The 26,607-nt window shown below is 45.1% G+C and overlaps 1 protein-coding gene across 4 annotated transcripts in view; it reads left to right on the top strand.

Annotated features, from left to right (window-relative positions):
• Positions 1-26,607, top strand: part of THSD4 (thrombospondin type 1 domain containing 4) — a 1,080,479-nt gene that overhangs the window by 1,035,825 nt on the left and 18,047 nt on the right. For all 4 annotated transcript variants that reach the window (XM_033919867.1, XM_033919866.1, XM_033919868.1 and 1 more), the window contains one exon: positions 20,989-21,162. In XM_033919867.1, coding sequence (XP_033775758.1) covers positions 20,989-21,162 — 174 coding nt within the window. The remainder of the gene's footprint in view (positions 1-20,988; positions 21,163-26,607) is intronic.

The raw sequence follows: 26,607 nt of genomic DNA on the forward strand, positions 1-26,607 counted from the left end.
TACCATTATCCTGTATGATTTTCACGCCCAAAAACATAATTTCTTCACTGTCACATTTCATTTCAAATTTAATTGTGGGGTGGCAGCTGTTTAAATATTGAAAAAAAACTTTCAAGATGTTCCTGCGTCAAGGTCCATAGCAGAAAAATATCATCTAGATACCTTCTCCACACTTTAATATGGACCATGAAACTCGATGCATATATCCAGTCTTGTTCAAACTTAGCCATAAACAAATTTGCTATGGAAGGGGCAAACGATGCCCCCATTGCCACCCCTGTTTTCTGCGGAAAAAAACTTATGATCAAAAAGAAAATAATTCTTGGACATCGCAATCGTTGTTAAAGCTGTTATAACCTCTGTTTAAACATCTCTATCATATCTCCCCTCTCCTGTATTAAATGATAGTATTTAATAATGGGGGGGGGTGAGAGCAGTGGCGTACCTAGGGTATGTGGCACCTGGGGCCCATAATTTTTTGACACCCCCCCATGTAAAAAAATATTTTTTGTAATAACCATGAAACTGAGTAAATGGTCATAATAGAAACAGGCAGTGAAAATTTTCTTTTATTGAACCTCATATATGTAACCATTATTCCAAACATACCATAACATAACATAAATTATGTCAGAATTGTCATGACATCAGAAGTACATATGGAGTAGTTGCAGGTGATGCTTGGGACAGTTCTGATTGTGTTAGTTTGGTTTTATGTGTTTTTGAATAGAAGGGTTTTTATTTCTTTTATGAAGGTTTTGTAGTCTGTGGTCGATGTCAATTGGGGGTCGAGTGTTGCAGCTCGAATGGCTAGGAGGTTGTCGAACTGTTTTTTTCTTTTGACGTTTTTGGTTGGAGGGTGTGTGAATGGTGCGTGAGTTCTCCTATGTCTGGTTGAGGTGGATTGAATTATTTAGCTGAAGAAATTAGTTAACCCCCCCCCCCCATTCCACACACATTAATTCTCTTCCATTTTTGTTCCCATTATAAAAAACACTGATAAGTTCTCAGAAAAAAAATACATTAAAATAAGAAGTGAAAACAAAGGCCCCTACAGATGAGAACATAACATAAGAATAGCCTAACTGGGTCAGACCAATGGTCCATCATGCCCAGTAACCCATTTTCATGGAAGCCAATCCAGGTCACTAGTACCTGGTCAAAACCCAAAGAGTAGCAACATTCCATGCTACCGATCCAGGGCAAGCAGATGTTTCTCCCATGTCTTAATAACAGACTATGGACTTTTCCTCCAGGAATTTGTCCAAACCTTTCTTAAAACCAGCTACGCTATCTGCTTTTACCATAACTTCTGGCCACTTCATTTTTAAGCTGAGATCTTTCCTTCCAATCAGAGACTTTGCTAGATATCAAATACAGCACAAGGTAACTTCACAAGGACTTAACTGTGCAGGAAATGTGATTAACTGTGCAGGAAATGTGAATCTCCTCATATACCCACCATATAGTGCAAAAATGTGCAAAGGTCTGGTTTTTTCTTTCGATCACTACATAGACTAATGCCACACAAGCAGCGCTGTTACAAACATATTCTGTAGGTCAGTGTTAAGGTTAACAAAGTTTCCTTCCTTGGACCAGAAGGAAATACTGACAAACCACTGGAAGAGATCCCAAAACAACTACCCAGGAACAACACCCAAAGACCCACTCAGTGTGTGAACCAGTTGAGTGGAGTGGACTAACTGGGGGGTGGAAATGGGCCCGGAGTTTGCTCAGCAGAATTTCCCAGATCACCTCTTCCTCTCAACACATTGACACGCTGCCACCACCACCACTAGGTGGCCTACCCGGTGAGGTACCACCTACCCGGTGGTACCTCACCGGGTAGGCCAGCAATGTTATAAACTTTATAAAACACATTATTATATTTTCTTATAAAGCACATATTTTAACTGAACTCTCTGACATCCTCAGCCTTGCCATTCACAAAAATAGAAGGAAGAAAAGTTCCCATTTCCTGCTGTCTCATGTCCCCGGCCTATACAATATTTTTCTTCTGCAGAGTGCAGACCCTTCAAAAATCTGACCAAATCCTCATTTCACTTGCATTATAAAGTACTGAGGATGCCATCTCTCCCCAATCCCAGGTCCTAAAGTCTAAGACAGTAGCGCAAACTAGTGCTGCCAGATTCAGGAAAAAAAATTTCGATTCGATTCAGCCTATTGAATTGGTTTATCGATTCGATTTTCCTGCCCAATTAGGTGTTTTTTTCAAACATCCTGGTGGTTTTATTTTATAGCTTTTTCACCCCCCTTTGGCTTCTCCTAACCACACTGGCACTGTGGTGTAAATAAAATAAAGAAACAAAAAGGACTTTTCCTCTCTCTGTTAAATCCTAGCTCACGTTTGCGGTCTAACACCAGCTCTGGCAGGATACACTTTTCAAATCTGACATATTGTAATCACAAAACAGAAAATAAAATTAGTTTTTCTACCTTTTTGTTGTCTGGTTATTTTTCAAATCTTGTTGGTCCAAGGCTCTGGTTGTCTTCTGATAACTTGCTTGCCAGGGTCTCCTTCTTTCTTCTTTCTCCGTGCTAACCATCCATCTGCCATCTCTGTCCTCCCCTTCCGTTTCCCTTCCCTCCCCCGGATGTCTGGCATCTTTCCTTTTTTTGTCTCCCTCCACAGATCCACCGTTTCTTAACTACCCTTTCATCCAGCAGCTCTCCCTCCTTCCCCACCACCCCAGGGTCCACCATCTCTCCCTTTCTTATCCCAACTACCTTCCTAACCAGTATCTCTATCCCCCCCTCCACACCATCCCTTGTGTCCAACTTCTCTCCCTTTCTGTTCCTTCCCTCCCTAAAACCCATGTCCATCACCTCTCTCTCTCTCCTCTATTTTCAGACCCATTATTTCTTCCCACCCAAAGTCCGGCATATACACGTCTCTTTGAACCCCTCCTCCTTCCCTCCGTGTACTTCTACACCAGGGCCCCCCCTCCCCTGAAGGCCTGTCCCCCCTTTAAAGGTCTGTATCCCACCCTTGAAGGCCTGTCTGCCTGCTCCCCTTGAAGGCCTGCCCCCCCTGAAGGCCTGTCCCCCCCCTGGAAGGCCTGCACCCCCCTGAAGGCCTGCACCCCCCTTGAAGGCCTGCCTGCCTGTTCCCCTTGAAGGCCTGCCCCTCGGAAGGCCTGCCCCCCCTTGAAGGCCTGTACCCCCCGAAGGCCTACACCCCCTCAAAGCCTGTCCCCCCTTGAAGGCCTGCCTGCCTGTTCCCCTTGAAAGCCTGCCCCCCCTGAAGGCCTTTCCCCCCGAAGGCCTGCCCCCCCCAAAGGCCTACACTCCCCTCGAAGGACTGCCCCCCCTGAAGGCCTGCCCCCCTTGAAGGCCTGCCTGCCTGTTCCCCTTGAAGGCCTGCCCCCCCTGAAGGCCTTTCCCACCCTTGAAGGCCTGCACCCCCCCCGAAGGTCTGCACCCCCCCAAAGGCCTACACCCCCCTCGAAGGCCTGCCTCCCTGAAGGCCAGCACCCCCCCTGAAGACCTACACTCCCCTCGAAGGCCTGTTCCTCCCTTGAAGGCCTGTCCCCCCCGAAGGCCTGCACCCCCCCCCCCCGACGGCCTGTCACCCCCCCCCCGAAGGCCTGCCTGTCCCCCTTGAAGGCCTGTCCCCCCCACCCTCCACAAGGTCTGCTTGCCTGCCCCACCCTGAAGGCCTGCTGCCCCCCCCCCCACTACCTCGAAGGACCGCTCGGACCCACCACCACCACCACGAAGCACTGCTCATTCCCCCGGCCTCCCTGTTTCATTTCCCTGGGGAAACAGCCTGCAGCAAGATCGCGCGATGCCAGTGATCTTTGCTTGCTTCGGCTATTTCCTCCGCCGCGGTCCCGCCCCTCCTCTGACATCAGAGGAGGGGCGGGACCGTGGCGGAGAAAACAGCCGAAGCAGGCAAAGATCGCTGGCATCGCGATCTTGCTGCAGGCTGTTTCCAGACGCAACACCCGGCACGGGGGGAGGGGGAGGAAACCGGACCGGACCAGGAGCACCCCCTCAGGGCTTGGCACCCGGGGCGGACCGCCCCCCACACCCCCCCTTGGTACGCCACTGGGTGAGAGTTAGCCTAATGGTTAGAGCTGTTGCCCCAGTACCCTGAGGCTGTTAGCTCAGCCCCAGCCTGCTCTCTTTGACTCTGGAGAAGTCACCCAACCTTCTATTGCCCCAGGTACCACAATTAGATTGTAAGCCTGTCAGAAGAGAGAGGAAAAATATTTAAGAACTAGTCTTTAAGCCCGTTACATTAACGGGTGCTAGAGACTCCTCTTCCGGTAAGTTGTTTTTTGTTGTTTTTTTTTTCATTTTAGGCTTCCTCCCCCTCCCTTTCCCCTTCCTGTCCCACCTTTCGCTTTTTCAACCCCCTTGCATTTCCCTTTGCACGGGGGATCCCTCGTGCTGTGATCTTGCTTCATCCGCTCCTTCTCCTGCGCGGGCCACTGGAGCAGAGAGGATGGGGCGAAGGGGGCTGCCAGCCGGGGCCGGCAGAGAGGAGCTAGGCGGCTGGAGGAGTAGCAGCAGCCGCTGCCAATCGCAGCCTCTGTCCCACCTTCGCCTACTTGGATTTGCTTTTTTTTCTTATAGTTTTCTTCACCGATCCTTTTGTTTCTTGCATTGCATCGGGAAGGTGGAGAGCGGCCTGCAAGGTTCATTACAGCGGCTGGCGAAGAGGACCGGCAGCGGGAGGGAGGAGTCGCTGACACACGCGCCTCCAGCTAGTGCAGGCGCCGTGAGGACTGGCACAGAAGCACACCTCACGCTACCGGGACTCACGGACTTTCGACAGCGCATGCACGCTCTAGGGTTTTATTATTATAGATACTAGGACTAGGAAGCATGGGATGAAGCTAGTAAATCTAAAACAAACCAGAGAAAATATTTCTTTACATAATGTGTAACTGAACTCTGGAATTTGTTGCTGGAGAATGTGGTGAAATCACGTTAGAGGGGTTTTAAAAAGGTTTGGATAAATTCCTAAAAGAGAAGTCCATTATTGAGATGGACTTGGGGAAATCCACTGCTTATTCTTATGATGAGCAGCATAAAATCGGTTTCTCCTATTACTTGGGATCTAGCTAGGTGCTTGGGACCTGGGTTGGCTACTGTTGGAAACAGAATACTGGGCTTGATGGACCTTCGGTCTGACCCAGTATGGCAATTCTTATGGTCTTAAAATAAATCCCTAAAGGTGATATTTTGTTTTTACTTAGCTTCCTAACCAGGATTCTATACAAGAATCAATTAAGCAACAGCAGTGAGCAATACAAAAACAAACAGAGATTATGAGATGTGATTTTATTTATTTTAACAATCTTGGCTAGTGAGTTTTAAAGTTAAGGCAAATGTTGCAACAACGAACAATATGGTGATACATTAATGATATATGGATTTAGTGGAATTCTGGCAGATGTTAATGTGCTGTACACATCTGGAACATGCAGACTGTTAATCAGTTCTGATGGGCATTAGCCAGAAATTGTCAGATAGCTTCAATACATTCTGCCAACAAAGAGCCAAACTCCAAAGAGTTATAATTCATTCATTTTAATGGGCTTTACCATCCTCTTTTTCAAACAGACACAACTAGAGAATCAAATTAAACTATGTTATTGTCAGCCTACACATTTACAAGGGATACAAAGTTTGGGCAATATAAATAGTACTTCAACCAAGATGGGATAAATAGTTATAAAAAAAGGAATTTATTACTGCTAATGAGGCAGCTTTAATATTGAACAGTAGCTTTTACTCCTTCTCCTATTCCTTGATATTCTTTAATACAATTTGGTATGGGATTTATTGCAATAAAATGCATCCAAAATATATCATGTTAAAAAGATATAAGTGAGCCTCATTAAGATGTCTTGATAAGGACTGGGTATGGAAACAACAACAGAAGACAAGACCATATGAAAAAAAATTTTGAGTGTTTTAAAATTAATAATCCCAGGAGACAGTGTCCGATGTGGCTGCGTTTCACCAACAAGATTGAGTCAGGAGCATACAACCAACTAGTGACACACAGCAACTTCCAAAAGTGCTCAAAAAGTATCTTTGGTTCACTACAATAGTTTTTATTTTACAGGAAGCTCTGTAGAACAGTCTTTTTAAAAAATATATATAATGACACCAGTAAATAAGAGTATTTGCTGGTATGTACAGCAGGAGCATTAATTTCACACACCTACACATACTGCATACTGCACATGTCTGCATACTGTTACAAAAAATCCACATACTCGTATAAGGCTACCTAGAGCATTTATTCAGAGAGCAGCTGCAATTATCCTGATAAATGTCTTTGACTATCAAGACCTAAATCTTATTAACCAGCGGTATAGCTTCTTCAGATATAGACAATATCCCTTACCAATATTTTTTAAAATAATTCCTGAAATTACAAAGATTGAACTTTGGGAAATTCAGTAGGCAGAAATGAAAGATGCCTTGCCTGGTTTACTAATGCCACCAATTTGCAGTGTGGCAGAGTCTTAACTTTCATACAAATCAGCTTTAACCTCTACCACATTCCTTTCTAGGACTAAAGTCCTACCTGTCTTGATTTTGAGTAAATCCTGAGTGGAGTAGAACGGGTACAAGTGGATTGATTTTTTACTCTGTCAAAAATTACAAAGGCTAGGGGACACTCAGGGGCCAAATCTCCTCCATCCCAAAATGCAGTGGCAGCGCACAAGAAAAGAGCAAGGACTGAAGTCCACTTTCCATCTGCTAACTGACTCCTCCTCCTTGTAGTGTGATCTGAAAAGCAGCTTGGGAAGTATAAAAGTAACATTGAGTCCCAGCTGAGTCCCAGCTCTGTCACAAAGCTCAAGGGAACCGCTTCCTGCTTCTACAGTCAAAGCATCAACACGATGCAACGTCTACTGACCCAAGGGAGGTGGAAAAGCTCTATTCCTCCCTTCTGCATTATCATTTCCAGCATTTGGTAACACCAAAAACAGAGAGATAAAATAAAAATCATCTGAGGATGCTGGGGTCACCCCCACCACCCTCTTGGGACCTTCCATCATTTTATCTTAGTTTATATTATACAGTTAAAAAACAAAACAAGGTTGACTAACAAGATCCTATGTGGAAAAAAACAGATAACAGCAAGCCAATGAGAAAATCAAACTTTGTTTTCATTACTTGCTCCAGGTGGCCATGTTTCACCTAGGGCTGCTTCAGTACCTTCCCTGAAAATCATTGGTACAAGAAGGGCCGACATTTTTTCCGTGACAGGCCCCCTATGGTGGAATGCCCTTCCCCAATATATTCGTAATGAAAAAGATATCTTAATATTTAAAAAACTTTTAAAATCTTATTTATTTAGAGATGCTTTTAATGTTTAAAGCATAGTATATTTATAATTGCTGAGGTTATTACTCCCCCTTACCTATTGTTATTTCCTTTATTCTACCCCAAACAAAAATTGTAACTTTTATCTTTTCCTTCCCAACTATATGTTTGTTCAAGTTAAATGTTTTTATTGTTAAATTGTTAATCCCTTTTTACTTTATTATATTTTTGTTATGTACATCGCTTAGTGATTATAATAGGCGATTAATCAAATTTTGTTAATAAACTTGATAAACTTGAAACTTGATAAAATACATGAACTACCTGAACTAACAAGAATGTGGTAGTTCAGGTGATTTTTATTTTATTTCCCTGTGTTTGATGTTACCAAATGCTGGCAATGTATTTATTTATTTTAGGTATTTATATACAGCCTATCAAAGTTATCTAAGTAGTTTACTATCAGGTACTCAAGCATTTGTCCCAGTAGGCTCACAATCTAACATATCTGGGGCAATGGCGGATTGAGCGACTTACCCAGAGTCATAAGGAGAGCTACGGGATTTGAACTTACAACCTCAGGGTGCTGAAGTACCCTCTAACCACTACACCACTCCTTCCACTATGTAATTGAAATGATGAAGGAGCTGGTTCTTTGAGCTTGGAATTGACTATATTGCTCTGGGGATCCTCAGAATGAACTACACTTCTCCTTCTGAATCTGCGATTTCAGTATCCGTGGATTCGGTTATTCATGATTTTTTTTATTATTTTTTTAAATAAAGCTGCATTCTGGACCTTTCCCCGGCATCCCGACATCTCTCTGCTTGCCACTAGGGAAGGTGCTTAAATGGCTGTCTTGATCGCAATTGTACTGGTATGGGTATGGGAAACACAGCACCAATCTGTATAATGTGTAGCTTATGTTGGTGTGAAGAATCTTGCCTTGAGATTAGAGTCAGAGGCCAGGGAGGAACAAGACAAACCAAAGACAAGAGTTTCAATCGTGAGTTAGGGTTTTGTAGTTTTAGGGGATTTGTGCTTGTTGCAGGTTTCCGAGTCTCACTGCATCTTTATCAGGTAGAAACTGACATTTCAGCCAACATGCTGTGGCTTTCTTCAGGGTATGCTCTGAAGTCTGCAGTGTGACTTTGTAAATAGTGGGTTCACTATTGGGAACAGGGCAGTCTGCCAATTCCTGCCAAAATACTTCAGAGCATACCCTGAAGAAAGCCACAGCATGGTGGCTGAAATATCGGTTTCTACCTGACAAAGACGCAGCAAGACCCAGAAACCTGCAACGAGCACAATGCCAGCTGCGGAAACCATGAGAGAACATCAAAGGAGATTTCTTTATAGAAGCTAGTCAGTCCTCCCTTTAGTTATAATACGTGCATCACTTCCAGCTTCTCCCTCTTTCTACAGTTGGTCAGCTGTTGCTCTGCCTGCCTATCACTGAGGGTAGACAAGGGGCATTATTCCACTGGTTGAGGTAGTAACACTATGAATCCAAGCAGGCATCCTTACTGCCAGATTACCACCTGCCCTACAGCAGTTAGATTTAATAGCAAACTACATATCATGAATTAGCGAAGGGCCCTTGGCACTGCTTCTGACAAGACAATAATTGCTAGTCAATGCCACGTCCCATTCAACAGAATTGTATTCTACAACCCAGTAATTGCATTATTAGAATTTTGGAGTAACATATGATTTTCACAGAGTGCCAAAAATAATAATAATAACGGCTTGTCTGAGTCAGCTTGCCAAATAAACTGATGCCCGATTTTTGATTTTTATAGAAGACGACGAGTCACTGACCTTGATTCACAGAACAGACTGACTTTCTCATTTCAAGGAAAACTAGGACAGCATGATTTGATTTGTTTTTTTGCTTTTGATAAGTTTATGGCACATTATTCCTCCATAATTGCAAGTTACTATCAAGTACCTACCAGATATTTCCTAGTCTCTAAAGAGCTTACAAATTAAGGGCTGGATTTGATAAAAAGCGCTTGTATGTTATTATTTATGAAATTATACATTTTACTATTAACACATTGACATCAGTGTACATTAATGTAGTAGTAAATTTTGCCCTTAGTCCTGAGACAACGAAGCATGAAGTGACTAGGTCCCAAGAAGCATCAGTAGGATTTGAACCCTGGCATCCCCTGGCAACCCTGGCAGTTCTCAGTCTGCTGCTCTAACCTTTGTTGTTAGGTAACATCGACTCGTGTTTGAGTCCTAGTGACTTGGGGGGTCCTTTTATTATGGTGCACTAACCAATTCAGTGCACACTAAATACTAAGGCACCCATAGAATATAATAGATGCCTTAGCATTTAGCATGCACTAAATCGGTTAGTGCATGCTAAATAAAAGGACCCTTTGATGAATTATCTAAAAAGAACTTGGTTTTGTGCTAACCGGACTAGCTCTAACCAGGTTGCTCTATATTCTGAATATTATTGTTTCTTTGCATTTTCCAAATCTTGTTTATTGCACAGTCTTTTTTTGGTGTGTATATAATCACATGCCAAATAAACACTTTATACAACATCCAAAAATGTATATTAACTGGGTAGCCTAATGGTTTTGTGACAACGTTCTGCACTGCCATACAGAAGGATCTGAGTTTAATTCTTTATTTAGGCAGTGTTTTCCCTAGGGCCTTTTAGCCAGGCGCTCCGCCCGACTGTCATCTCGATCGCAATCATGCTGCTGCTGCCGCTGAACATTTAAAAAAAAAAAAACCTTCTCACCGGCTTGGAGATTTACCGAGCTGACTCAGCACCGCCTGAATTGCGGGAGCCTGACTTTTTAAAAAAATTTTAACGCCAGCAAGCAACTTGAACCCATGCTCCAGGGCTCTAACATGTGCATGCCGGCTTCCATTCTCTTTCCTCCGAAACCGGAAATCACATCCCGGGGGAGGGGGGAAAGAGAAGGGAAGCTGGCATGCACACATTATCCCAGGACAAGCAGGCAGCATATTCTTAACACATGGGTGACGTCACCGACGGAGCCCTCGGTACGGACCTTTTTAACTAGAAGTTTCTAGTTGGCCGCACCGCGCGTGCGCGAGTGCCTTCCCGCCCGACGGAGGAGTGCGTGGTCCCCAGTTTCTTCGTTTCCGCGGAGCGAAGAAGACGCGTGTGTTTTTTCAACGGCCGTTGAAACCACTTTTTTGCCTTCCCGCTCGCGCTTTTTTTCCTTAATTTTTTCTCTCTTTACCTTCGGGTTTATTTTTCTTTGATTTGCAAAAAAAAAACAACAAAACTTTGCTTTTTTCGCCTTTTTTCTTTCGTTTTTGCCCCGGCGGGGCCTGTTGCCAGTATACAGGCCTCGGGCTTCGATTTTGCGGAGGCTATCTTCCCCTTCATGCCCCCGCAGGTCGGTTTTAAGAAGTGCCAGCGGTGTGCACGCCCGATCTCCATAACTGACCCACACAATTGGTGTTTGCAGTGTCTGGGTCCGGAGCATCGGGCGGACTCCTGCACCCGCTGTGCCACTCTTCAAAAGAGAACCCTTAAAAACCGAAGAATTCAACAAACTCTTCTCTTCGGCACCGAGTCGGCGATGGACTCCTCACCTTCAACGGCGGTACCTCAAAAATCGGCACCGTCAACCTCGACACCGACCGACCCCACATCGGCGTCGCTGGCGCCAGGTAAGCCGGCTAAGAAGCCTTCCTCTTCCCTCGAGCGCCCTCCAGCTACGGTGGCGACACCGTCCCTACCGGCATCGCACCGGTCCCGCAAACGCTCCGCCCCGATCTCGGTGAGTGCCTCGTCATCGGCCTCCTCATCGCCGGGCCACATTGGATCCTCCTCGGCACCAGGCGGTACGGCATTCTTCTCGGGACCGAGATCGACGCCGATCGTCCTCCCCTGGTACCGTTTCGGTGCGCTCTGGAAAGTCTTTGTCCAAGACCCGCCACACCGCGCCCTCCACCCCGGTGTCTCGACATGCACCAGAGGTCAGGGACCCTGACTTATGGGAGGAAACTCCCCTCGGTACCGAGGAGGATCCCTCCTCATCTGATGAGGAACCATCGGCACCCGATGCCACCTCTAAACCAGAGCAGTCCTCATTTTCTAAATTTCTGAGAGAAATGTCTGCTGCCCTGTCTCTTCCCCTAGAATCTGACTCAAAAAAGTCTCAAGCCTTTCTAGAGGCTTTAGACTTTGAACAACCTCCTAAGGAGTTCCTCAAGCTTCCCGTGCATGACATCCTACGGGAAACTTTCTACAAAAACTTGGAAAATCCCCTCACGGTACCGGGAGCCCCCCGTAAACTGGACAACCTTTACCGTGTAATCCCTATTCCTGGATTCGACAAATCTCAATTGCCCCATGAGTCTCTTCTGGTGGAATCCACCTTAAAAAAGACTCAGGGCTCCAGTGTTTATGCCTCTACCCCTCCTGGCAGAGAAGGTAAGACCATGGACAAGTTTGGCAAGAGGCTTTACCAGAATGCCATGCTTGCCAACAGGGCAAACAACTATTCCTTCCATTTTTCTTTCTATCTGAAACACTTGGTCCAGCAAGTACCTGCCTGAGCGCAAGGTCCCGCTATTCCAACAACACATCTCTGGTCTTCTCCAAATGCGCAAATATATGGTCCGCTCAATATACGACTCCTTTGAGCTCACCTCTCGGGCCTCTGCCATGGCCGTAGCCATGCGTCGCTTAGCCTGGCTCAGAGTCTCCGACCTGGACATCAACCACCAGGATCGTTTGGCCAACGCCCCCTGTCTCGGGGATGAACTCTTTGGAGAGTCGCTGGATTCCACCACCCAGAAACTCTCGGCCCATGAGACCAGGTGGGACACCCTGATCAAGCCGAAAAAGAAGGCTCCGCCTGCCCGACCCTATCGGCCTCAATCATCTTACCAGCGGAGGTTCTCAGCCAGGCCACTCAATCCGCCTCCCCAACAATCTCGGCGACCCCGTCAACAGCAACACCATGCTCAGGCTCGATCTCAGGCCACTCAACCCTCTAAGCCTTCTCAGCCTGCTAAACAATCTCAGCCCTTTTGACTCTTCTCTCCAGGGCATAGCCAGTCATCCACCCTCACTGCCTCTTCCACAGCCTATCGGGGGTCGTCTCACCATTTTCTCCAGCCGTTGGGAAGTCATCACGTCGGACCAGTGGGTCCTCAACACCATCCGCCACGGCTACTCTCTCAACTTCCAGACTCTTCCACCGGACAACCTTCCCGTAGAGTCTGCTTCGCACTCATCTCAAGCCCCCCTCCTCCTGAGGGAGGTTCAATCCCTCCTCCTTCTCAATGCCATCGAAGAAGTACCTCCAGATCAAAGGGGTCAGGGATTCTACTCCCGCTACTTCCTGGTACCCAAAAAGACGGGAGACCTCCGTCCCATTCTCGATCTCAGGGACCTCAACAAGTGTCTGGTCAAGGAGAAGTTCAGAATGCTCTCCCTTGCCACGCTCTACCCTCTTCTTTCTCAACACGACTGGCTATGTTCCCTGGACCTCAAAGAGGCCTACACTCACATCTCCATCAATCAGAATTCTCGCCGCTACCTGCGGTTCCAGGTGCTGCACCACCACTATCAGTACAAGGTGCTACCGTTCGGCCTCGCTTCCTCACCCAGGGTCTTCACCAAGTGCCTTATAGTGGTAGCGGCCTTCCTCAGGTCGCACAACCTCCAGGTGTTCCCCTACTTGGACGATTGGTTAGTGAAAGCACCTTCATCTCAACTTGTGCTTCAGGCTACTCATCACACCATCTCTCTCCTCCACCTCCTGGGGTTCGAGATCAACTACCCCAAGTCGCATCTGCTTCCCACCCAGCGACTTCAATTCATTGGAGCAGTTCTGGACACCACACTAATGAGGGCTTTTCTCCCCTCCGATCGTCAGCGGACCCTGCTCCACCTCTGTCGTCAGGTGCTCACGCATCCCTCCATTCCTGCCCGACAGATGATGGTCCTCCTGGGTCACATGGCCTCGACGGTGCATGTCCTTCCTCTGGCACGTCTCCACCTTCGCACACCTCAGTGGACTCTCGCCAACCAATGGTCACAGACTACGGATCTTCTTTCTCATCCCATCTCTGTGACATCATCTCTTCAGCGATCTCTCCAATGGTGGTTGAACTCCTCAAATCTTTCCAGGGGTCTACTTTTTCATCTGCCCCCCCACTCTATGATCATCACCACAGATGCGTCCCCCTACGCGTGGGGAGCTCACCTAGGAGATCTTCGCACCCAGGGACTTTGGACCCCACAGGAGCATCGTCATCACATAAATTTCCTGGAACTCAGAGCCATGTTCTACGCCCTCAAGGCTTTCCAACACCTTCTCTGCCCTCAAGTCCTCCTCATGTGCACAGACAATCAAGTCGCCATGTACTACATAAACAAGCAAGGCGGCACCGGATCTCGCCCCCTTTGCTTGGAGGCTCTGCGCATCTGGACCTGGGCCACGGACCGCAATCTCTTTCTCAGGGCGGTCTATATCCAGGGCGAACAGAACTCTCTGGCCGACAATCTCAGCCGCATCCTTCAACCTCACGAGTGGACGTTGGACCCTCCGACTCTGCTCTCCATCTTTGCTCGATGGGGCACTCCGCAGGTGGACCTCTTTGCAGCACTTCACAACCATCAGCTGCCCCAATTCTGCTCCAGACTCTTCTCTCCTCACCGTCTGGCTCCGGATGCATTCCTGCTCGACTGGAGGGATCGGTTCCTGTATGCCTTCCCTCCACTTCCTCTGATGTTGCGGACCTTGTCCAAACTCCGCAAGGACAACGCCACCATGATTCTTCTCGCACCTCGGTGGCCTCGCCAACACTGGTTCTCACTCCTGCTCCAACTCAGCTCCAGGGAACCCATTCTCCTTCCTGTGTTTCCTACTCTACTTACGCAGCAACATCAGTCTCTACTGCATCCCAATCTGTCTTCGCTCCACCTGACAGCTTGGTTTCTCTCGGGCTGACCTCTCCAGAGAACCTATCTCAGCCGGTCCGCCTCATCTTGGATGCCTCCAGGAAGCCGGCCACCCTCCAATGTTACCATCAGAAATGGACCAGATTCTCCTCGTGGTGTCTCCGGCATCATCAGGAACCCACTTCCTTAGCGGTGGAAACTGTATTGGAATATTTGCTCTCGCTGTCCAATGCTGGCCTCAAAACTACCTCTATCAGAGTCCACCTCAGTGCCATCACTGCATTTCATGAGCCTATTCTCGGTAAACCCCTCACGGCTCATCCTCTGGTTTCCAGATTTATGAGAGGTCTCTTCAATATCAAACCGCCTCTCAAGCCTCCTCCTGTCGTCTGGGACCTCAATGTGGTTCTCTCAGCACTCATGAAACCTCCGTTTGAGCCTCTTGCTACTACTTCGCTCAGGCTTCTTACCTGGAAGGTGCTTTTCCTAATTGCCATCACCTCTGCCAGGAGGGTTAGCGAACTGCATGCACTGGTTGCTGACCCACCATTCACTGTTTTTCACCATGACAAGGTTGTTCTGCGTACCCACCCTAAATTCCTTCCCAAGGTGGTCTCGGCTTTTCACCTCAACCAGTCCATTGTGTTGCCCGTCTTCTTCCCTAAGCCTCACTCGCATCCTGGGGAACAGGCGTTGCACACGCTGGATTGTAAGCGTGCCCTTGCTTACTACCTTGATCGTACCAGAGCTCACCGTACATCCCCTCAGCTGTTTTTATCTTTCGATCCCAACCATTTGGGTCGTCCTGTCTCCAAACGGACACTTTCAAATTGGCTTGCTGCCTGTATTGCTTTCTGCTATGCTCGGGCCGGTCTCTCACTGGAAGGAACTGTCACGGCCCACAGAGTCCGAGCTATGGCTGCTTCTGTAGCTTTCCTCCGTTCCACGCCCATCGAGGAAATCTGCAAGGCGGCCACTTGGTCCTCAGTTCACACGTTCACTACTCACTACTGTCTGGATGCGTTCTCCAGACGGGATGGACACTTCGGCCAATCTGTATTACAAAATTTATTTTCCTAATGGCCAACCATCCCACCTCCCTCTTTGTTAGCTTGGAGGTCACCCATGTGTTAAGAATATGCTGCCTGCTTGTCCTGGGATAAAGCACAGTTACTTACCGTAACAGGTGTTATCCAGGGACAGCAGGCAGATATTCTTACGTCCCACCCACCTCCCCGGGTTGGCTTCTTAGCTGGCTTATACTAACTGGGGACCACGCACTCCTCCGTCGGGCGGGAAGGCACTCGCGCACGCGCGGTGCGGCCAACTAGAAACTTCTAGTTAAAAAGGTCCGTACCGAGGGCTCCGTCGGTGACGTCACCCATGTGTTAAGAATATCTGCCTGCTGTCCCTGGATAACACCTGTTACGGTAAGTAACTGTGCTTTAGAGCCCCGGAGCATGGGTTTGCTACAGGAGACAGGTCAGCTTACAACTTGCTCTTGCTTGCTTCAGGCCTTCCTCGCTGCCGGGTCCTGCCTACTTTCTGTTTCTGTGAAGGCAGGACCCGGCAATGAAGAAGGCCCGAAGTAAGCAAGAGCAGCAAGTTGTAAGCTTCTCTCTGTCGCTGACCTATGGAAGATAGGTCAGTGAAAGAAGGAAGCTTACAACTTGCCTTAGTCCAGTCCTGCACAACATGCGGCCCAAAATGGATCTCACTGCGGCCCGCGCCCCATATGGCTCTCATTCCGCTCTCCTGCTCGTGGGGGTTCAGACCGTGCCAGCTTCTCCCACTGACAGGAACCACCAGCTGGAAGCGTCATTCTCGCGTGTGCTTCTCAAGAATAGACCTTGATGCGAGAAGGGGAAAGAGGTGTTGAGGGAAGTCGAGCTGTGAAAACACGCGTTTCCTTTTTCTCTTCACTGAGGCAGGAAGGCCCAGGAGCAGGAGAAGCGTCTCAGTTTGCCTAGAAACGGCTGTTGAATGCTGGATCTTGTGCCTCGCAGGAGGCTCTTGACAAGAATGGGAAAATCCAGAAGATAATACTTCCAAGGATAGGATTAGGAAGACGATGTGAATATGAAAATTTGCAGAAAGAAGGCAATATGGAGTAGCTTTTTTCTGTTGGCTCACTGAAGAAACTGGCAGCAATGCCTGACCATGCAGATATATCCTTGAGTCCTGAAGAGTGGGTGTGCGCTTTAAGCAAACTTGGCTGCAATGTCACAATCAATGAGGTCATTACTCCACGCCGCTACTTCTGATCCGGGGTAAAGATGGAATGGATGGCAGCTGGAAAATGCATTTGTTCTTTTTAACAAGTTTATAATCTTGTTTGTAGACAAACTCCCTAATCATCGAGACTATTGGCAGTATGCTGTACCAGAGAAACAAGATATTATGAAGAAATTGAAGGATGTGGCCTTTCCCCGAACAGATGAGTTAAAGAAAACTCTTTTAAAGAAGTATGGATTGGAATACCAGCAACAAACTGCAGACCGAATACCTACAGAAATTTGAGCAGTTGCAAATCAATTGTACAGATGCGGCAGCAACAGTTTAACTATTTTGAAGATCAGCTCAGGAGGCAAGATTTAGCCCGAGATCAGATGAACATTAAAGGGCATTTGAAGGCATCTGAGCAGATTGAGGAGAACATGTCCAATTTTTCCATGCCTAAAAATACCACCTTGTCTAATGTAACCTCTGATCAGATCCTTAAGAGTGATGCAACTATGTATGCTGGACAGTCTCCTCCAGTAAACAGAGCTTTAAAGCCTGCAGCCATACAGAACCAGATGGTCAAAGGGCTCCGAAATGTAGTATTGCCAAGGGATCTGTCTCACAAGTTCGCACACATCCTGCCCTGCAGTCCGCTCACGTGGTGGCCACAAGGTCAAGACCAGTGCTTCAAATGAGTCCAGTCTCACCAGTTTAGCATGAACTTGTCCAACTTTGTCTTGAAACCCTGGAGGGTGTTTTCCTCTATAACAGACTCCGAAAGAGCATTCCAGTTTTCTACCACTCTCTGGGTGAAGAAGAATTTCCTTACGTTTTTACGGAATCAACTTTAGAGAGTGTCTTCTCGTTCTCCCTACCTTGGAGAGGGTGAACAGTCTGTCTTTCTCTACTACTTAGTGTCTTTCTCTACTACTTGTGGGGATGGCCCATCCCCGCCCATCCCCACTAACCCTAAGGCCTGATTGGTAGTAGTGCGTTTGATCTTGTGGATCATGATAAATTGTTGGAATGTCTGGATGCTATAGGTATACACGGCCAAGTTTTGAAATGGTTCGAGGGTTTTTTTAGAACTTGGGAGAGAGATTCAAGATGGCAACAGAGCTAGTCGCATAGCTCGAGGCTCTCTCTGCATTGGAAATTTAAGTACTTCGAACCTTTTTCTTCGTACCTTTTCAGCATGCCCAAGAGCAGAGGGAAACAGAGAGGTGATCTTCCTGCCTCCTCCACCTCCTCGCTATCGCGCCAGACAGCAATAACTTCTTTTGCTGTCCCGGTTGTCCAGGGCGTTCCGGCTCGTCGAGAGGGATTGATCTTGACTTCGGGAAGCGAAGTTTCGCTTAGCCCAGTTGGTCCGGGAGCCCCCCACGCCCAGGGAGAATGTAGGGTATGCCGACGGCGTTGCAGGAAGCAGCGGGGATATTATCTACTCCACTTGCGCTGCCGGGTTTACCCTTGACCCCGGAGGCAGTTTCAGTCTCGCTGGATCTATCACAACAATTGCCAGCGATGGGGGGACTAGGAGCTCATGGTGGTTCAGGGAATGGAAAAATTCAATCTGACTTGGATTCTTCTGTTTCATCGACGTTTCCTGCTTCCCTCCTGACCCCATTGAGGAAACCATTGGTGATTGACTTGGAAGCACTCTGGGAGGCTATTGAAAGCCTTCATAAGGTATGCTCCTATTCTGTTATAGCTACGCAAACTTCTTCATTACAATTGAAAGAGATTGAGGGGAAAATTCAACATCAAGACCAGAGACTATAGACAAATATGAGAAACAGGTCTCTGATTTACAAAAAATCTCTAATCTTCAAGTTAAAGACAAAGCAATGTTGTCTAGGAAGATTGAAAATCTGGAAAATGCCAACAGGAATTTAAATTTAAGACTAATTAATTTTCCAGTTACCAGACTACAATCACCCAAGGAACTTTTTCATCAATTCCTAACTTTAGTCTTAAAATATCCTGAGACTTCAGTGCCTCCCTTACAGAAATTATATTATTTAAATACTCCTAAACCAATGACTCAGGACATAGAAAATCAACAGACTGAACTAGATATTACAAACATTTTGGAGTGTTCACCTTCTGAAATTTCTGAAAGGGCTACTTTACTTGTGACCTTTATTTTTTTACAAGACAAAGCAGTTCTTCGTCTATTCTTCAGGGCTGAGAATGTTGAATTTTATGGTTCTAGAATAGCTATATTTCCAGATGTTTCTAAATGGACGCAGCTGCGTTGGAAAAAATTTCTAATGTTACGTCAATCTGTATTGGGGTTAGGAGCTACCTTTCAGCTGTGCTTTCCATGTAAATGTTGTATTATTTATCAAGCAAATAGATATGTTTTTTATGAACCCGATCAATTACAATTTTTCTTGGAGGGTAAAGCGGCTTCTGTATCCCCTCAGATGTCCACTGAAGTCACCAACCAAACCGTATAGTTAGTATACATTCGTTATGCTCTGTACTTATTATATGTATAATTTTGCTTATGTTATAATCAGCTATCCCTGATTTCTGCTTGATTCTCTCTCCCATAGTTGTGGACTGTTATCATGGTAATATATAAGTAATACTTAATATTTTATTTCCTATTAGGTATTATTATGTTTCTTTATCAAAGAATTTCTTTTGATGTAAAATAAAGCTGAATAAATAAAAAAAAAAAATTAAGAACTTATCAAGTAAAACTTAATAATGAGCTCTCAAACAGTTGGAGTAATCCATGTGGAGTACCCCAGGGGTCTCCTCTGTCCTCATTGCTTTTTAATTTTTATTTGGCCTCTTTGGGCAACAGATTATCTCAGTTTAAAATTAAATTATTTAGTTATGCCGACAATATTACTATTTTAATCCCTGTTTATACTTCTCTTTCTCAAGTAAATCAAACTGTAGTAGAGATAAGAATATAAGAATTGCCGCTGCTGGGTCACACCAATGGTCCATCCTGCCCAGCAGTCCGCTCACGTGGTGGCCACAAGATCAAGACCAGTGCTTCAAATGAGTCCAGTCTCACCAGTTTAGCATGAACTTGTCCAACTTTGTCTTGAAACCCTGGAGGGTGTTTTCTCCTATAACAGACTCCGAAAGAGCGTTCCAGTTTTCTACCACTCTCTGGGTGAAGAAGAATTTCCTTACGTTTTTACAGAATCAACTTTAGAGAGTGTCCTCTCGTTCTCCCTACCTTGGAGAGGGTGAACAGTCTGTCTTTCTCTACTACTTGTGGGGATGGCCCACAAGTAGTAGAGAAGACTTCTAGAGCCTGGGCCAATCAGGCCTTAGGCTTAGCGGGGAAGGGTGGGCCCGCTTCATTTCAACGAGGCGGTCCTAACGGACAGACGGCAGCAAGATCCGTCCATCCGGCCAACAATTTAGAGGTTAGTTGAGGGGTCATCAGGGGGGGAGGGAGTTAGGCACCCTCCTGCCGGCGATCGAGGGTGTTGGGTGAGCGACCTTCTGGCAGGAGGAGTTGGGCACCTTCCTGATGGTGACTGGGGGAGGGGACAGGCAGTTGCGGTCGCTATACTTATTGTAAGCTATACATTGTAAGCGTCTCTCCCTCTACTCGGGAGAAGCATGGCTTGGGAACATTTTTTTTTTTTTTTAAAGTACATCCCGATTGGCTGATTAGACAGCTGTAGGATGCCTACAGCTGCCTAAAATCGGGACACACTTTGCAGATCCGGGCCTTTGTGTGTTTCTTTAACACTTTTTTGCAGTTTGAATCAAAATTTCATGTTGTTCATGATCCATGAGCTACGCACACTTTATAACACACCTTCTCTCAACCATAGCTCACAACTGACTGACTGAACAAATTGAAACTTGTCACATACTGTTAATAAGGTTGGACACACCACTTCCCGTATTGAAGATCCCTGCCTTTCCATTGAATGGTGCTTGGCAACAGCATTCACTATATTTTTATTACACCTCGTATGTGTAATAAAAAATAAACTGAGCAAACACAATTAATGTCACATAGGAGGAAAATATGTAGAGTGTGTGTATGTATGTAAGATCCAATTTTCCATGCATAAATTTGTTGAATGTGAACCTCAGTCACCATTTTCAAACCAGAGATGAGAGCCACAGCTGCCTATGACTTTTCAATTAGTAACACAACAATTGTTCCAGTCAATTAAGAAGACAAAATGAGTAGGCCACCGGTTTATTTATTTATTTTAAAAATTTATATTCCGCAAATCCTGCAATTCTATGAGGAGTACAATGGCATCCAAATGAGAAACAACAAATTACGACCTTCACATACAACACATATTTCAATAAGACAACAAAACAATATAGTACAATAAACATATTACAATACAACCAACATACATATAACAATACTGCTGACAATAAACAACACAAACAGAAATACTTAATTGCTGTTACTTGACTGAGACTTGACTGCTGGTTCATTACTCACTGTTACTGATTGGTTCCACTGTGTTGCAGAAAAGTAATTCTAAGGACGGTAAGGAAAGCTTTGCCTTCTTTTGCAGTGCTCGGTGGAATGTGGTGAAGGAGTTCGAACACGGTCAGTAGTTTGCCTAACCAACCATATCAGCAGTTTACCCCTGGAAGGCTGTGGAAATAGTAAACCTTCTGATACAATATCATGTGATAATGGACCTTGCCAAGGCAAAGTGGAATGGTTTACTGGGAGTTGGAGTCAGGTGAGTTCCAGGTCACACAAAGTTGGATGTTTGTTCTTAAACAAACTAAAGATCTGATTCACCCACTAAGGGACTTGCTTACTAAAGTGTGCAAAGAAGCTAGCATGTGATTTAGCACATGCTAACAGTTAATGCATAAGCACTGCCATGCTGCAATATGCTAATACACAAAGCCTATTATGAAGTATAGGAACTGGACAGGTTATGGGTAGACAAGCCATCAGGAATGATCACAACAGACGAGCAGGAATAAAAATAACCAAGACTTTATTCCGGTGACGGGATAATCGCGCGCCAGACACCAGTGCGCCGACAAGCCAGCGCTGACAATTCAGCGCAAGAAAGAAGCACGCTGCGGGAAAAATTTGTTTTAAAGAGCTTCGACTGGGGGCGTGGGGGGAACCCACCCACCCACTTTACTGCATCATGTTCACGCTGATGGGAGGGGTGTGGGGGGGTGCAACCCCCCTACATTATAGAGAAAACGGAACTTTTCTCAAAAAAATTTGGAAAAAAGTTCTGTTTTCTCTATAATACAGGGTTCCAACCCCCCTCCTCCAACAGCAGCGTGAACACTATGCAGTAAAGTTCCCCACTCACACCCCACTTCGGAGCTCTTTAAAATTAAGTTTTTCCGCAGCACACTTCTTTCTTGCACTGAATTGTCAGCACTGGATTGTCGGCGTGCTGGTGTCTTGCGCATGACAGACTATGAACCCTTTATTCCAGTATTAGGAATTGGCACTGTACTGAAATCACACTTGATTGAAGATGGACCCAGAGGGCGTGATAAGACAGAATACGGTATTAGGGTTTAAGAAGGGATTAGACAATTTTCTGAAGGAAAATGGGATAGTGGGGTATAGATAGAGGACTACTACACAAGTCCTGGACCTGTTGGGCCGCCGCGCAAGCGGACTGCTGGGCACGATGGACCTCTGGTTTGACCCAGCAGAGGCACTTCTTATGTTCTTATGTTCTTACTAAGTCTTCCTCAGAGGTCCTCATAAAACAAACATCAAAAAATACATAAACATTAAAATATGTGCAAAGTGTAAAGGTCAAATGCAGATATGGGGCATGAAACCATGATGAATTGATGATTAATGAAAAAATGCCAAGAAAAAGAGATCATATTTAAAAATATTGTATGTGAAGAAAGTGTATGTAGAGGAGAAACGATAATTTTGAAGTGGTAAAAGTAGACACATAAAATGATAAATGAAATAAATGTGCAGCAAAAAAGGGCGCTCTGTAGAAGGCAGAGAGGAAGCAGAGAAGCAGAGGAGGAGAACAGGGGAGCAAAACAAAGAGAGAAACAGAACCGGAGGTGAACAGAAGGAGCGGAGGAGGCAGGATTGACTGGGGCAGCGGCGAGAGTTAGCTCCGTCCACCCCTAACGTCATCCAGAAGAGCTACCCCTTAAAAGGGTAGCTAATGGCACTCAGCCGTTCGGCGTGCGGCGAAGGCGAGCAGCAAAGGCGCTCGCCTTAGCGAGAGCGCCTTTGCGAAGGGCCTCAAGAAGGGACAAAGTCACCACAAGCAAGGACACCAGGGAAAGCCTGCAAGGTAAGGAATCGGCAGGCACAGAAGGTAAAGGGGAGACAGGCACATAAGGAACACACATAAACAGGTAAGGTAAAGCCAAGACAGTACACACAAGCAAAAGGCAGAGAGGACACCAGCAACAGGCAGAGAGAGTGAGAGAGAGGACACAAAGCAGACACAGAAGGCACTACCATACATAACATCAGCAGGTCACACGTAAACTACTAACTGTTATCTTACAGCAGGAACAACAATGGAAGTAGAGGGAAACCAGAAGATGAGCTTTCCAGTGTTCTGCACAGACTGTCATATGTATGACTACTTCCCCTCGGGGAGACAGTCATATGTATGCGGTCGGTGTCAGGAGCTGAAAAGCTTGAAGAAGGAAGTAAAGCGACTAGAGGACAAGATACAGGTGCTAGAAGGACTCTACACTACTGAGGACCCAGTCAGGACAGCTGAAGACTTCATGAACGAGAGACACATTGAGGAGGAAGTTAGGGAACTCGAGAAATTCATTGAGGAAGCCTACAGGAGGAGGGTGGAAGAGAACGAACTTCAGATGGAAGACGAAGTTACACCAACACCAACATGGAAGGGAGAAGAAGAAGCAGATGACCTCAAAGAAGACGCCCACAGAGGAACATCACACGAGGGGGAGAAAATGGCTAGTCGATGCCTAGAAGAAGAAACAGCGAAGTACATCGAAGACATAGAAGAAGAAGCAGCGAAGTACTCCAAGGACATTGACCTGAGACCGAAGCGAAAATTAAAGAAGGGAAAGTCAGCGATCCTGAGGCATGTGGACAGCCACGTAGCAGAGAGGATCGACTGGTGACTTGTCTCCCAGGAGCAAGAACCAAGGACATCATAGACAAAATTGGAAAGATCCTGGACGGAGCGGAGACGGAAGAGACCACAGTATTGATCCACGTCGGGACGAATGATGTCAGCAGGAGAGACTATAGAAGAAGCGCGCTGATTGAACAGTTCAAGATTCTGGGAAGGAAGCTGAAGATGAGGACTCAGAAGATAGCGTTCTCAGAGATCCTACCGGTACCGAGGGCAGATGTGAAAAGACAGGAGGAACTACAATCAATAAATGCGTGGATGAGGAAATGGTGCGAGGAAGAAGGATTCCACTTCGTGAGGAACTGGACAACGTTCTGGGGCAAGAGCAAGGAGAGATGGACTGCACCTGAGCACGGCGGGAACTAGACTTCTAGCAAACAACGTCAGGAGAGGAATAGAACAGGCTTTAAACTAAGAAGAAGGGGAAAGCCGACAGTCGACCAAGCGTCGACGATTCGGAAGAAGATATCCCACGAAGATACTAGAGGGAAAAAAGGCTGAGAAGAAACAATGATCAAATTACAGGAGTTGACTAACACAGAAGAGGAGGTTAGAAGTATTGTAGCACAAGAGAATAAACTAAAGACCGAAGCACAGGGGGCGTGGCTTGGAACACGCACAAGATGGAGGTGTGATCACATTGCTCTGCTCCCCCAGGCACTAATTCTGAAGAATTTGCTATAAAATAAAGTTTCTTGTATCAAAAGAACTTACTATAAAGTCAGAGGATGGCAACTTTAAGACAGACGAAACTTGAGACGGCTTTTGTGGGCACTGGTAAGCGTGTCAAGCATGATCATGTGACGCCAGTAAAGACTGCACTCCTGGATGAGGAAGAAATTGATAAAAAAGAAGTGATGACAGCGCTGGAAAAAATACAGCAGATGCTACAAAAGAACACAGATTACATACAGGAAGTAAAGGAAGAGGTTGTCAACATAAATAAGCAATTGGAATTGGCAAACCAGAGAGTGACAACACTGGAAAAAAAAATGGAACAGTTGGAACTAACAGAGGTTCAGTTTAAAGCTGAAAGAAAAATCATTTCAGAGATGCAACAACAACTGGAAAATTATGAGAATCGTGGACGTCGGAAGAACATAAAAATAATTGGGCTGGCGGAAAAATTGGAGGGAGATAATCCCATAAAGTTTCTGGAGACTTTAATACCAAAACTTTTTCAGCTGAACTCAAAACAACCTCTGGAAATTGAAAGAGCCCACAGAATTCCGTTCCAACGGTCAGAAAGTCAGTCAAAGCCCAGACCGCTGATCTTTAAACTGTTAAGGTTTCAGCAAGCCTTTGAAATACTGAAGTTGGCAAAAGCAGACAAAAATTTGACATATAAAGGATCAAAATTATTATTTTTGCCTGACTTTGCAAAAAATACAGCAGCATTGAGGCAGCAGTTTCTGCAGTTAAGACCACAGCTTAAAGAGAAAGGATATAGATACGGTTTATATTTCCCTGCAAAGATGAGGATTTCCTATGGGAGTAAATCACTATATTTTGAGGATCCAGGGAAGTTGAAAGACTTTCTGAATAACTCTGAACCAATGACTATGTAAGGAAGAAAAGGTTTAAAAGACAGAAATATATTAACAGGAGTGGAATATAAAAGTAAGACTGGAATAGAATGGATGGAATGCTAAGGATTTATGAAAATGTTACATTTCTTCTTTTATGTATGTGTGTAGTGAATATGAAATTGAATGAAATGGTATAGAATTCTAATATAAATATATTTAAAGAAGCATATTCATAAATAAATTAAAAGAAATATAGATATTATGCTGTGAAAGTGGGAGGAGGGAGGAATATAAGATGAACTTAAGGAGGATTTATAAAATATGTAAAGTTTTGAAATGTTCATTTATTAATATTGAATATGGGGGAACTTAAAAGATTTAAAAGAGAATTGATAAAAAGGTAAAGGTGGTATTTGACCATTTTGGAAATTGGGTTATATAAAAGTATGGAAAAATAATGAAATAAATGGTTATGTTAATATTTATAATATGTCATGGTAGTAAGATATAAGATGGGAAAAAGTACATTTATATGTGGGAGACAATGTATAAATGCCTGGGGGTTGGAAGTGGTTGCATATCCTATGCGTGGTTCAAGTTTATCCATAATGAAGGGAGGGGTGGGAGGGATATGGGGAGGGGGATATTTAAGAGTAAAGGGAAAGAATATCTGTGTAGTAGGGGATATTATATCATATTCTTATATTTTATGGATGTTATGGGAAGGATGGTGTCTAATCAATTTCATTTATATAAACTGGAGTGTCAATGCTGGAATTTTATTGAGTTGAAAGATGGAGACTAAATTCTACTCTTTAAATGTCAATGGCCTGAATCACCAAATTAAAAGGAAAAAAATGTTAAATTTCCTTAAAAAGCAACAGGCGGATGTATATTTCATCCAAGAGACCCATCTGTCCACAATAGAATCTAAAAAGCTGGAAGGGGGATGGATTTCAAAAGTATTTTTTGCTCCAGCAAATGGGAAAAAGGCTGGAGTGGCCATTTTAATTAATAAAAAATGTACAGCTGATTTTAAGATGGTAGAAATGGATCCATTAGGAAGGTGGGTGCATATTGAAATGAGCATGGAAAATAATACCCTGGACTTATTTAACATCTACGCTCCTAATACGAATCAGATGGAGTTTTTTAAGAACCTACTACAAATTTTAATGCCACTGGCTGCTTCTAATTTAGTGGTGGCTGGAGATTTCAATGCTGTAATGGATTCAATTATGGATAAAAATCCAAGTAGAGTTATGAAATCATTAGGGCTAGATAATTTGGTAAAATCTTGTGATTTAATAGATATATGGCGTATTCTTCATTTTAATGATCGGGAATTCTCTTTTTGTTCACAGGTCCATAATTCTTTTTCAAGAATTGATTATATTTTTGTTTCAAATAATTTAGCGAAAAATGTAATAAAAGCTATTATAGATCCTATTCTCTTATCTGATCATGGTGCTGTATGGATTGAGTTAAAGGATGGTGAAAAGGATTATTCTAAGCC

The sequence above is a fragment of the Geotrypetes seraphini genome, chromosome 14, assembly GCF_902459505.1.
Source record: "Geotrypetes seraphini chromosome 14, aGeoSer1.1, whole genome shotgun sequence".
Taxonomy (NCBI): Eukaryota; Metazoa; Chordata; class Amphibia; order Gymnophiona; family Dermophiidae; genus Geotrypetes; species Geotrypetes seraphini.